At 45.8% G+C, this 14,277-nt stretch overlaps 1 protein-coding gene across 2 annotated transcripts in view; it reads right to left on the reverse strand.

The window, feature by feature from the left end:
* pcm (5'-3' exoribonuclease pacman) overlaps window positions 1-14,277 on the reverse strand; it is an 88,446-nt gene that overhangs the window by 20,501 nt on the left and 53,668 nt on the right. For both annotated transcript variants that reach the window (XM_084598050.1, XM_084598049.1), the window contains exons 24-31: window positions 11,722-11,820; window positions 10,725-10,904; window positions 9,887-9,969; window positions 9,708-9,791; window positions 7,481-7,616; window positions 6,832-7,021; window positions 3,209-3,414; window positions 1,778-1,897 (exon numbers count right to left, since the gene is read on the reverse strand). In XM_084598050.1, coding sequence (XP_084454176.1) covers window positions 1,778-1,897; window positions 3,209-3,414; window positions 6,832-7,021; window positions 7,481-7,616; window positions 9,708-9,791; window positions 9,887-9,969; window positions 10,725-10,904; window positions 11,722-11,820 — 1,098 coding nt within the window. The remainder of the gene's footprint in view (window positions 1-1,777; window positions 1,898-3,208; window positions 3,415-6,831; window positions 7,022-7,480; window positions 7,617-9,707; window positions 9,792-9,886; window positions 9,970-10,724; window positions 10,905-11,721; window positions 11,821-14,277) is intronic.

Genomic DNA, 14,277 nt, shown 5'->3' on the forward strand with positions numbered 1-14,277 from the left:
GAAATAGTTCAATATATCGATAATTCGATATACAGAAATCGGCTTGTGACGGCACTTACGATGTGAAAAAACGATACCGTATTTGTCGCGTAATCAACCCACTCCCATAATGAACCCACCCTCCACTTTTGCACCCGAGAATTTGAAAAAAAAAAAAAGTGTTAAAGCCAGCTCGCTCACATGCAAGCGATTGAGTGATCTCAGCGAAGAGCGGCAGCGACAGGGCGAAAAATTTCCAACTTGTTGCAACTGCGTCCCTCTCGCCGCTCCAGCCACCACGGCAGCTCAAAACAAGGTTTCTGTGTCGCGGCGCCAGAAATCGCGAGCGCTTTCGGTTGCATGTCGATGGCGCACGCCACTCCGTTTCGATCGTCTCACCCACAGCTCATTTCTTGGCAGCATGCCAAAATGCTACGCAGCGGTAACCCCACGGCGTGTTTATCTTTTGATAGCTCCTGCGGTGGTGGGGAGTGAACTTGGCAGAGTGCCAGTGATGGCTTGATTGCACAAGCCTGGTTCGATTTATCACGCCGTGCTTGTGCTTGGGGTGGGCGTAGTCCACTGCCCCTCTATAACGCTTCTTGTAAGCCCTGAGGGTACAAATAAATAAATAAATAAATAAACAAAATCATTGAAAAGTGTGACAGCTGCAAATGCTGTTTGAAGCGAAAAATGCTAAAAGCCGATGTCATGGCCGCAGCTGACCGCGCGCTTTCGTTGATTCATACATGGAAGGATAAACGACTCCCGCAAAAAAAAATGCCGCTTCTTAACTTCCGCTACGCCGCGCGTACAGCACAATAAGAATGGACTACTCTCGCAAAAAAAGAGAGAGAGATCTGCCATTTCTTAATGTCCGCAGGCGCCATAGCCACGTCAACCGCCACCGCGCGCAGAGGGTTCGCAACACACGTTGGAGAAAGCGTCCGATGTTCTCTCTGAAAACGGGCTGAGTTGACTTGGCGCATGCGTAGCGCGTGCTACTGCGAACGAAGGCCGGGAGCGAGGAAGGAGAAAGATAGCTCGGCAAAAGAATGGGCACACCCTTGTGCTTCGCTCTATTGCGTTTTTCCCCTCTCGTTCCCACTGGTTCTCTCTGGTTAATTCCCGCACATGGCTTGCAAATGCCACATGCTGGCATGCGGAAAACGATAACCACAGATGCGCCCGCCTTTGGAGAATGGGCGCGGCACTGCCCTAGACCAGCCGTCGCCGAACTGTCCCCTCTCATTCCTTCCGCGCATGGCTTGAAAACGTCACGCGGAAAACGGCCCAGGATGATGCGATCGTCGTTGGGGAAGGCCCACTTTCCAGTGCGTGGTGCAGAGTTCGATATATCGAACGACTGATGAAATTGAGTTCGATATATGACGTGGCTTTCCTATAATTTTACATGGGATTTTCAAGGGGATATTACGAGAGTTTGATATAACCAAAATTCGATATATCTGGGTTCGATACATCCGGGTTCGAGTCTATATGCGGGTTTTTACGGTAAGTAAATTCCTGTGCCTACTGGTTGACATCTTGCAAGATTATGGAATGACTGAACAGATGTCGACAAAAGTTTGCAGAATATATAGGTTATAAAAAAACAAAGCTTCAAAACTATTAGTTTGGCATACAAATAAGTGTACAAGTGTCTGTTGTTTAGCTCTGGGCAGCAATGAACTTAGGCCTCTTGCTACTTTTCCTTTCCTTCACGCCATTTGCAAACTGGCTCAGCTTTCTACTTTGTCTCACAGCAGCACTCAGAGAGCGAATTTGGCTGGCTCACCTTTTGTGCCTCGAACGGTGAGTTTGGGGAGTGGTGGAACCTATTCCTTGGCTGCCGGCGTTGTGGAGACAGGTCCTGCCAGCCGTTGTCCACGTTCGCTCTTGGCCTGCTATTCATTGCCTGATTCCAGGGGAAAAAAAAAAAAAGACAGACATGCAGGAAGCCAATACTCCTAAATACAGTAGAATGTCGCTGATACGTTCTTGGTTCATACTATTTGTCATTTCATAGGCTTAAAATCGCAGCCAGTAGAACATCTCCCATAAACTTACACTATTTTTCTCCCGGGTAATATGACCATGGAAACACGATTTCCCAGTTACTACGTTCAGAATTTCGACAAACTGCGGTCGTATAATATGTTTTGCGATCAACCAAACAGATGCTAACAGAGCTCGCGACGTGAAAAACTGATCAGTGGTGCTCATCCGCTACAGTTGCTTTACAGCAGTGTGCCTAGGTGTAAAAGAGTGAAGCATCAAAGAAAGCCAACAAGCCAACACACAAGGCACCCGTTCCCACAAAAACGTGACTTTAGGAAGAGAAACGCGTTGGCTTCTTCGTGGTGCCTTAGGAGTATAGGTGTGAACCATAACCATTTGATAACTACAACTGTTCGCTTGCATACGAGCAGTCCGGGTGTGAAGGACGCAGCATGAGAAAAAAAACACGGCGGCTGTAAGCCATCACGATGGCTTCTCCACATGTCAGTGTAACGGGGCAAAGCATCCAGAAACAACCAAGGAAGTGATCCTGGCTTGTCGCTGCCTTCTACGAGCCAGATTTGTTACTAAACTTCTACCACACTTAGAAAAATGCAAATACAGACTCAATTCTGTGAAAGCTAAAAAAGGAGCTGTGCACACTGGATACTGGACTTTTATGCAGTGAAAGTTTTTCTAAATCCCTTTGCCCCTCATTCAACAGTCACATTTTTCTAAATCAGGTGGTTCAGATAGTACATTTTCTCGGATAATATATTTTATTCCCCATATTTTCTATAAAACATATTAACGAGGTTTTACTGTATATCTTGAAAGCCCATGATCACTTACATCCCTCCACGGTGAAACATATGAGCCTTAACAGTGAACAAGGTTTCAACGCACCCCATTTTTACACATTTCCACTGCATCAAGTTCTAATCTCACAAAGTGATGATTTCCAAATGAAACCATGGCACCAAAGATAGGCACATAGCTTTCCTGCAGCTAGCAAAAGAAATTATCCTAACCCCTGAGCCACCACAGCAGGGAGCGAAAAATTTTGCTGAGCTTCAAGGCATCCTATGCATGGGTGTACTTTTTTTATCATACACAATGGAACAAGCTACCGATAAAGCTCTCACCCTTCTTATCACAGGAAACTTTTAAGCATCCTGCCAGCCTCACATAATCACGTGGAGATGCACATGCACTGAATGCAGCTCACCTGAGCATATGTCTCTGCTTGCTGCTGGCGACGTGCAGGCACCTGGTACAGCTGCTGGCTGCGCTGTCCTCGACTGCCATGCGAGATGTTGACCAGGAACAGAGTCGAGAGACGGTAGCCCCGATGTGCCGAGCAGCGCAGTGCTAGGCCACCGGCAAATGTGTCGTCAAACACGACCTCGCACATCTGCGGCTCATTCTCTTCCTCTGCACACCAACAAATGAACAATTACAAGCCAGAGAAGTATCCCCTCTCGCCACACATGGGATGCACTCTTCATCATCCTTGTCATTCTTTTATTTTGTATCATATCCGTACACCTTTTGTTGTATTTATATTAATCCCCCACTTTGCCTTTCTCCTATGTGATGCCCTTCAGTAGCCAAAGATTTCTGTCTTGTGATGTTACTTTTTTCAGCATGTTGTATTAAAGAGCAAGTCTCAAGGCCCAATCCCTATTAAGGGGACATGCTCCTCAAAAACTTTGTGCCCTAATTAAAAAGTTGCACCACTAATAGAGCACTATTTCCTGTTTCCAAAGCTATCTTTAGTGCTGAGATAGCATGATGCCTTCCTGTTGTAAATGGCATAATGTGGAAAACAGGGATTGCTTGTGCAACTGCTGAACAAGGTAGTAAGCATGACAGAAAACTTCGAAATGATTTTCATGTCTTTAATACCCGATTGTGCACAAGTTGGCAAAATAATGTCACTCCTTTAGCATGCCCCACTTTGAGACTGTTTTACATCTAGTTTATTGTTTTTAAAGGCTCGTGCCTGCATATGTCAAACATACTGTGCTTTAAAACTATCACCGACTGCCATAAAGCCTAAATACTACTATAAAAACCAAAATATAGCTTGAGAATTTTCCTTGAAAGAAAGCAAGCTAAAGTCGCCCCTTGTCTTATATGTGGTCTTTAGCAGAATTAGAGGCACAGTCTGGCAACAATGGTGTGCCTGCTCATGTACAGACAGCCAAAGCTGTATCGACATCTTGCAGTTGCTGGCATTTTTTTCCTGTTCTAAGCGCATTTATCTTCAAGTGCACTTTTTCTTTTGACCTATAATAGTATAAAGTGCCTCTTTAGCAACGAATAGCGACATGTGGAGGCAGTTTACAGCAGCTTTCCAGAAGAAGTTGGTGTTCACCGAAGTAAACAGCAACAGGCCGCTTGCCCAGTGAGTTTGGCATTTTATAAGAGTGTGCGGTGGCGTTGACAAGATCAGCTTTTAGCACGTAACCTTTCAAGAAATGCTGCCCAAGTAACACGCTTGATGGAATTAGATGACACACTCTGGAAGGTGGTGAGCCAAGAGTTGTCTCCTGGCAATGCTGCTGGAAGTTTGGAACGAGGCCGTAGCTCCAGTGGTGCAGGGACACAGCCCATTTTGTATATGCGCTTCTCCACTTTTCTTCCTGCTTTATTTTCTTTTTTTTTTTTTTCGCTTCAAGGTCGACCTATATTCCCACTCGATCTATATACACTTCAAAGATTATGCACTTCAAATCTGGTCTTGATGCAACTAAAATAAGTACTCAAAATGCTGTGCACAAAAACCTTACTGAGCCCAAATTAGATGGAAAAAAACGATAACAACTTTTTTTAATTAACACTTCCTGGGAGCTCCAATTTCCAAAAAATAGCTTTGGAGAGAAATATACAGGCCTCCCGGCTTGCATAAGTCTGACTGTGGGTGAATTTGATTTTGTACATCCAAAGCTGCAAAATGGGTTAAATCTGCACCACTCATAGCGTTCACGAGTGCTTTAACTAAATTTTTTTACAATTTCGTGGTCATTTCTATCTCCTATTATTTTTATATAAATTGCCACCTGGTATATTTTATATATATATTGCCACAATATATATATGGCTACTATGTTTTTGTGGTCGAGTCCCGGCATGACCCCCCCATGCATTTTAACTCTGCTGTTACATCACAGCTTCAGGCACATCCCCGTATGATATGTCATGAACTGGCTCCCCAAGCGGGCCTAGGTGACAAGTGGCGACGGCCATGTTTGCATATAGGACAGCTTGATTTGGCTTGGCACATCTAATGGCCTGTGCACTGCCTCAGGCAGAGGGCGTTTGGGCAGGCTGCACTATCAACATCAGCAGCAGTGGGTTTTCTTTTCTTTTCTTTTTCATCTTTATTCATCCTTGTGAGATGAGTGCTGGTGCTGCTGTCGTCAGCAGTGCATGTGTGACGTATCGTCACATCGCTTCCCCTGCTGTGCTGTAACGTGCATTACGCAAGACTGAAGTCGTGTGCAGTGGTCGTGTTCGCACACGTCCAGACCACCTGGTGCCGTGCCAACGCAGTAACGTTAACTGCTGTGGGTTAGTAGCTGCCATTATCAATGGCTATGAGCCAAGAGACATTTTCAATGCAGATGAAGTGGGCGTCTTTTTCAAGGTACAGCCATCAAAGATGCTGAGCCTTAAAGGTGAAGCTTGCCATGGCAGGGAATGCAGCAAGGAATGCCTCACCATGCTGTCGTGCTGCAACTTGGACGGCTCCGAGATGATGAAACCATGGATTACCGGAAAATTTCACAACCCTCGCTGCCTGAAAACTATCTGGTACCTGCCCTACCAGTATAAAAATAGCAGTAAGTGGATGATGTGCACAATTTTTTAAGAATTTCAGTCATAAATGGACTCAAAGACGGGCTGTCAAGACAGAAAAGTCCTTTTTTTTTGTTTTTGGACAACTGCTCCGCACATCCAAAATACCACATCGCTGCGGAACTTCCAAGGTAGTGTACCTTCCGGCCAACATGACAAGCCACCTTCAACCCTTGGATGCTGGCATTATAAAACACGTGAAGTCCTTTTATAGAAAGTGCATTGTGAAGTGGTCCTTCGCCTATGTGGACCGCGGGCAGCAGCCGACTGGCATTACAACTCTGGATGCCATGCACTATACGGCTACACCATGAAGTGCTGTCACTGCTGCAACGGTCAAGAACTGTTTCAAAATGTGTTTCAGTGTTGTGCAGACTGCGCAGCAGACTCTGGAACTGAGGGGACGAATCCATGGAGGACTACGAAGAATTTGACATGGCCATGGAGTCGGTTGGTGCGAACGGGGTTGTGTACAGCGATTAAGCTTCTGTTCACGATGCCGTTGCCACCTCAGAGCTTTTGACCGTTGACCAGATGTGGCCGAGTGTGTTGATGTGAACAGTGACGACGAAGAAGAAGAAGTAGAGGATGATCCGCTTCCAGAGACAGCTTTTACGCCAGCTGTAGCAGCATTAGACATTCTGAGGAGATACGTTCGCGAGCTATACAGCACTGCAAGTGCTTCAAAAGCATGTTGTGCTCACTGGGTGCGAGAAAATGTGGCAGACAAATCTGCTCAATTTTTTCAAGTGCTAGCGCTGCAATAAACGCGTACAGTTACCCAATACTGTCGTTTTTCAATTTGTCTTATTTCCCGGCCCTTACGTTTCTTTTACGACCCCGTGAAAAATGCATCAGCGAGGGTCTACTGTATAATCAAGGGAAACTACAATGCTTGTTCAAATAATCAAAATACCAAAACTCAACTTCTTGAAAGAAAACTGTGCACATCTCCTTGAGGGTGCCTCGTGCACAACACACACTCACTCGGAAGCAGGCCAATGATGGTCCCTCGGTAGCCCACAGGGACAACAATATTTTCGCGGACGCTGACCACCCGGTCAAACAGCTGGAAAGTGGCAGTTGCATCGGGTGGCACACAGCCGTACTGGAGGCCTGGACGATACAGGTGTTTTGGCTGCACGTCCAGGAGCACTTCCTGCGGTGCCTGTGCCTCCTGTTCCACGCATAAATACCGCGAGAACATAGAAATGAAATCAAACATTGCAAGTTCTAAACTGCTTGATGGCAACATCCAGATTAAAACTCCACAAATACACTACCCTGCCAAAACACTAACACCTAGGAGTGAAATAAAGAAAATAGGCATGTTCTATGGGAGTACTCATTTCGATAAAGAAATCCCTATAAATGCACTGTGCAAACAGGACCTCCAACAACCGTTCTCCACACCACCCCTCCAACAGGACCATTAATTTGCCCTAAACAGTACCTACTTCCAATGAAGATATGGTCGTGGATCAGGAAGTTGGCCATTTACAGCTTCCTGTGAACTTTTTATTGGAAGCTAATATTTTAAACCAGAAACTTGTTAGGCTTTTCACCATTATTCGGAGGTTTCTCGGAGTCTGTATAGAAAGAGCGGCCAGCAGAAAGTTACTGAGACTACACTGACCTTGGCTCTGTTGACGGTCTCTTCGATGGCCTTGATCACACCTTCGTCGAGCAGCGCCGCACCACTTTTGATTCGCCCCACCTGAGAGCACTCCTGCTCCTTTAACCATTTGGCCACTTCCTTCACCTCCTCCTTCCTGGTTAGACAGAGTGAGGGGGAACCGTAAGTGCCTCCTACTATAGCACAGCAGTACCATCCTTTAAATGCACTTAAGAAGAACCAGAAGGTCGTTCAACACTAACCAGACCACAGGGTTCAGTCTTCATTCTAGCACTCAATATTACCTCCGATGCTGAAAAGTTTCCCAGAGTTGAGGAATATACTTCACCTACTCACTACAGATATTTTGAGCTTCAGGAGTTTCGTAGGTAACCCTCTTGACATTCATCTCAAATAAAGCCAGACGAATTGGACAGTGGCCCATTAAAAACAGTGAAGGGCAGTCACTGCAAGGAGGTGAGAACTAGCAGAGCCCTTGAGCTACAGCTGCCTGCTCTGCCTAGTTTGATCCTGACTTGAGAGTCAGGGGTCAGGATTGAGTAGCATGGTCTCCCACTGCTTTTCATTACTAATAATATGATGTGCCTGGAAACTTTTGCCAGGAGGTGCACACACAATGTAAACAATATAAAAGGAATTAAAAATAAAAAATGCCCTGCCCACAAGCACGACAGCAGAACAAGCTACTGACAGCAGTACAGTAGAACCCTAATAATTCAGAGCCAGTCAGACCATGTAAAATATTAAAATCATTTAAGAATGAAGCGGAATGTGAAAGACAAGCATGACACATTGTTTAAACATGTCTAGCACTTTATATTTGTTACCACTGTGCTCAGTGTTTACTGACTTATCCTTCTGCACCAGAAAAGCCCGTTTGGACTCATGGAAGCCACCACTGCCAGCTGCTAGAATCTGTTTCAACAGATTCATTGTCTAGATATCTTTTTTGATGCAATCTGCTCTTCAACATTAGCCAGCACTTTTATATTCCCAATGTTCTCAAAAGTGTTGGCCAAACTCGGATGCATATGTTCTGTGGTGTGGCACCGCTCTAAGGTGCATGCACAGAAAGGCAGCTGTCGGGTGAAACGGAGTGACGGGAAATGAAAATGCGGGGTGCATTTGTGCTATCAACAGTTAGGGTGGTTTGTTTTATGCCGATTTCTGCCCGGTGCACACTCTCGCTACTGCACGAGAGTTGTCAGTGTCTGAACAGTGGTGAGTGAAGTAATGAAGACCACCGATTGCGCGTCGCACTGCTTAATATGGCCTTGTGTGCCTAACCAAGCAGCGCGAAGCTGCGTTATTATTCGAATAAAGAATTTGTTGCGTGGCACCCCAGGCATTTGAACTAACTGGGCTGGTGCAAGCTGCCAGCATGTATCAAACACTTAATTTTACATAACAAATTACGAGACTGCATAAATCTTGTGTGTGAGATCCCTAATAAAAGTAAATTTTCCCCCAACCTAAAACTAAGTGGTGCACAGGGCTCATCATACAAGTTTGAAGCTTTATATCTAAGCCACGAAGAAATTCCGGTTTGTATAACTGCACTGTGCAAAATGCCGAACGGCAAAGCAGAAGCACCAGAAATTTAGAAATCGAATATTCACAAAGGCATGCCAAAACTAGCTCGGGAAAACAAGTCTGAACATTCAGTTTATAGTAGCTCGTAGCTCGCATAACAGACGCAAACAAAAAAAATGAACAGAATAATAACGGCAAACTGCAGACAATGGGAATACAACTGAACCGATCGGGACATGGCATCCTTATTCTGTACACCTCAGTGTAATCACAGCCAATTTTTCTAAAGAAGTAAACTGAAGTAGTTAGAATCATCTAAACCTAAAAATACCCACAAACAAGTTGCTTATATATACAGGTGCGCACAGAAATTTTCAGAATGTAGGAAATAAAGAGCCCGATTATTCTCACTACTCGAAGGTGCTGCCTGACAATGGCTTGCACTGTGCAGGTTCGTAAGAAAAGTGCACAGGACATGGTTAAGAGGAGACGCATCAATTAAAGCCCGAGTTCACCATTTACGCATGCAAACAGAAGCAGGAAATTTTGACCAAATTGGCCACGTTATTTGTCACATCCCCCCTTATGTATACATGATGCTTTACAACACCAAGAGATTAGGCTCTTTTGTGAAATTTGCATTCTGGACATCTCCGCAGACACTTGTAAATCTGAAAAACAACACACAACATACCCAACGCCTTTGGGGTAGATGTCTTCCACAGCAATTTTTTCTTGCCCCATGAAGGGAAGGATTCTCTGTACAAAACTAAAATACCTGCAGGCAAAAAAAAGTGAGAAACGCAGTCAAGGAGCTGCGAACCCAGATCCAGCTCACAAGCTGAACGGCCACAAGCTTCTGAGCACGCTCACTTAGCCAGGTACTGCTTGAGGACTTCAAGGCACTTGGTCGAGTACAGCCAGGAGCCATCGCATTTTTTCGAGTAACCGGGAATCTGCAACCAATGAATCAAATCATGCAATGGTGAAATTTCAAGTTAAAATCAACAAACAAGCAATAAGAAATGAGGGTGACTGGTTCATGATGAAACCATCCAAGATTGCTAAACAGCAAAATATCATCACGTCTTGAAACCAAAGTCTATGCTCAAAGAGTTCGGCTGAAGGCAAGCTCAGCAAAACAGAGGCAATGTTGTAGATGCAATGAAAATACCAGGTCATTTTCAAAGTACCATTTAGAAAGCACTTAGCAAGTCTTTTAGGAAAACTGGCTCGGGCTTCGCTATCGCTGACCATGACTGATATGTGCTCTCTAAGAGTAAGGGAATGAATCCCCACATCCGCTTACTATGACATGCCTACACAAGTTGATTTCTTTAATCTGTACACATTTCATTAGGTGAATTCTTATACAGCGCGCAAAAGAGAAAAAATAAAACAGCGAAAGCAACTTACAATGCTCTTGTACTTAACTATTCATAAATTGGAAATGAGCATAACACAGAATAAAGCAGGCAATCATTAACTTACTGCAGATGGCCACATTCATGTATGTATAACAAGCATACGCACATCAGAAAGGTCTGCTAGCATTTCACACGCATTTCAGTCTTCAGCTCCACTCTGAATACACACTCATAAAATGGAAGTAAAACTGTCCCCTGCCCATGGAACAGCTCCTTCTGAACCACTCACATAGACACACTATAGTGAACAACGTTTTCCCATGAGCCCAACTTGAAGTGCCCACCTCTTCGGATGTTTTGTTGAACTTCAGCTGGAGTCCGACATTGACGAGCGAAGCTGCTTCGGCCTCCTTGCTGTTCATCTGGATGAAGACTGTGCCCGTGATGCGGGACACGAACTGAGGGTTGACCCCAAGCTGCTGCGACAGCTGGTGAGCGCTCATGTAATGAACCTGGCACAGATTCTGGGAAAGCAAAAAAGAATAAAAGGAAAGGAGTGGACACACGTACTCAAAATCAGTGCCCATACTGCATTCCCCGAACTGTGACCTGTGCCAACTATTACAGGCGTTCTCCATGTGGGTTATGGGGAAGGTCTTGCCGTCAGTTCAGCGTTTTCCTTTACCCGCAATAGATTCTTTTTTTAATTTTGACCGACTTTACTCAAACTACTTGTAGCCGATTGTTTCCATTATACAGAAGTGGTCATCATTAACAATAGCTTTTGACATTTTTTGAGGAGCCAAGCAACAACAAGCCAGGCACGCCTACTAAGCAGGAAGAAACCCAACCCAAGATACATGATTTTTTCATGACACAAGACAATTTTTTCACCATCAGGGTTGGTGAAAAGCTTCACAAAGGCACCAGGCTAGAACGTTGAAAACCAATGATCTGTCAGATACGCCGCATCCGACGAAGCACAAGTTTTGGTGTGTGCTCCTATCGGCATCAGGAGAGTACGTTCTGCCTATTTTGCTCCATGGTGCCAGGAGCCCCTCCCTACTCTGTACAGAGCTGTCATGAAACAGCCACCCATGTAACATGATCTTTTTCTTTTTTTTTCTGTCATGGCTTTAGTGGCTTTATTGAAGCCTTTATTGACGTCTTCCATAACTCCCAAAGACTGGTAAGAAAGGCTTATGGCTATGAGCTTGTCCAGTAAGTTCACTCTGGTAAGGTCATGCTAAGGACTCACAAACTCGTTGCAAATGATACGACCAGATACGTGGAAATACCCACGCCGACACTTTATAGCGTGATGAACATCAGGCTCCTTACCCTTTCGTTGCGGATGACGCCATCCAAAGCTGGCTCTGCTGGAACTGTAAACTTGACAAGGACACGCCCCACTTTGTTTTCTGGTTTGGCATCAACAACCTTCAGAAAGAAAGAAGAGAAAAAGAAAGCAGAGACCTTCACAGTCCGCAATGTAACATGGCAACTAGGTGACATCTTGGAAGATTCAGGAGAGTACCAGACAGGCCTGCTAATCAGTCATTCACCTTGGTTATCAATGTGAAATGGACTCAGTTTTGACAATGATGATCACCATCACCGGTTTTTGGGTATAATGGCAGCTTAAGCCAAAGAGGCCCAGACACAAAATAAAAAGACAGTCGAATACTTTTATTCGAAGTCCCAAATCCCAATCATCATCATCACAACCACTCGGGGGAAAGCCATGCAGAAAAAGCTTGATATCATGAAATATTCCCACTTATTCCCACTGAAAAATTCCCACATATTCTTAAACACTTTATATGTTGACGATGCAGTTGCGTGGAGGGCAATGCAGCCATAAGGTAAGCACAGTTTCTTGCCTTTCACATCCAAGCCTTTTTCCCGACTTTTACATCTACTGACAATGTCCTGGAAGCAGCAGAGTGGGCGTTTCTAGCCCAACAGTAACCCTCCTGCACTCACGCTGACTACCACAGAGGTGGTGAAAACATTACCAGCTTCTGCATTGACATACCCCTTTCCATGCGACATGCACCTGTAATGCAGAGAACATACCCTAGCCGACGCGTGGCCGTCTCCTGTTGCGAGCTGGAAGTGCTGTGCAAAAAAGCTTTAGGTGCCAACAAGTTTTTTGCAGCCTCTGTAGCCACCACGAGCACCGTCGAAACAGTGCTTAAAGTACAGTGAAAGCTCGTTAATTCGAAATTTTGGATAATTCGAAATAGTCATCGTGGTCCGGTCCGCAGTGCATAGAAGTCTATGCGCGTAACAGCTCGTTAATTCACTCAAAAATTGGCGCCGCCACCCATAATTCGAACTGCGCGCCGCCAAGCGGCGCTGTTAAAAACCATCGTTGGAAGCTTTCACGGCAGAACGATAGATGGCACAACCATCGGGGCGCCGCTGGGTGCTGGAACAAGTACTAAACAGTCTTTCCTGCCGCGACTCCTTCGAGGAACGACGTTTTAGTGTTATCGACCACGGTTTCGTGTTGCATTTCGTGAGCCCTCGTTTTGCACGCCGCTTGTTGTGAGCTTGTGTCCGCGAGATGTGTTCGCGTGGGAAATACTGTGCCAAGACGGTGAAGGAGAAAGTGGCTATTTTACGCGAGGTGGATGAACGGAAGGCCAGCAAAGTGGAAATCGCGAAAAAGCACGGGATTCCACCAAGCACGTTGTCGACGTACGTCCGAAATAGGAAGGCCATCGAGGATGCCTATGAAGCCGAAGATTTCGCCAGCAACAGAAAAAGGCTTCGGTTAGCCAAGTATCCGGAAATTGAGACCGCTGTGATCACGTGGGTGAAAGAAATGAGAAGCGCTGACATTCCACTGAGCGGCCCAATTATCATGGCGAAGGCGGCCGATTTCGCCCTGCGCTTGAATGTGGAAGATTTTGTCGCCTCCGAAGGATGGTTTCAACGCTTTAGAGACAGACATAATCTTGTCTTCCGGGTGTTGTCTGGAGAAGCCAAAGAAGTGGATGCAGAAACTTGTGCCACGTGGCGAAGCGGTGCTCTGCAGCAGCACTTAGAAAGCTACTCGGCACATGATATATTCAATGCTGATGAGACGGCTTTGTTTTATAAGCTCCAGCCCGACAGAACAGTAACATTTAAAGGGGACAGCTGCGCTGGCGGCAAGCGAAGCAAAGAGCGGATTACTGTTCTGGTCGCCGCTAATATGACCGGGACGGTGAAGGTCCCTCTTTTTGTTGTCTGCAAGGCACATAAGCCTAGATGTTTCAAGAACATTAGGACGCTGCCGACAGAATACTCCGCCAACAGCAAGGCGTGGATGACGGGCGAATTGTTTAAAAAATGGCTCTTGAAATTCGATCGGAGGATGGAGCTAGGGAAGCGTCAAGTTCTCCTCATTGTGGATAACTGCTCGGCACACAAAGTCGACGCCGAGCTGAAAGCCACAAGGCTCGTCTTTTTGCCCGCCAACACGACTGCGGCCTTGCAGCCGATGGATCAGGGGGTGATCAGAAACATCAAATGTTTCTATGGGCGCCACATGATCGAGCGCATGACTTTGTGCACTGAAAACCAGAAGACCAGCACCATCACATTGCTCACAGCAATGCACATGTTGGTGCGTGCATGGGAGCAGGTCACGCCGTCCACAATTGCAAACTGCTTCCACCACTGTGGCTTTGCTGCCGGAAGTATGAAAGAAAGTGGCGACGATGGGAGTCCGGAGCCTCTGCCTGCAGCTGTGCGTGCTGTGCTGCAGGACGTCAGTTTTGATGATTACGTTGGAGTAGACAGCGATGCAGCAGTGTGCGGTGCCCTAAGTGATGAGGACATTGTCGCTGAAATTGTTGGGGAGCAGTCTGTCCCAGAAGAGACAGAAGACGAGGACGACGACGA

The sequence above is a fragment of the Amblyomma maculatum genome, chromosome 3 (assembly GCF_055883805.1).
Source record: "Amblyomma maculatum isolate TAMU_Amacu chromosome 3, ASM5588380v1, whole genome shotgun sequence".
Lineage (NCBI taxonomy): Eukaryota > Metazoa > Arthropoda > Arachnida > Ixodida > Ixodidae > Amblyomma > Amblyomma maculatum.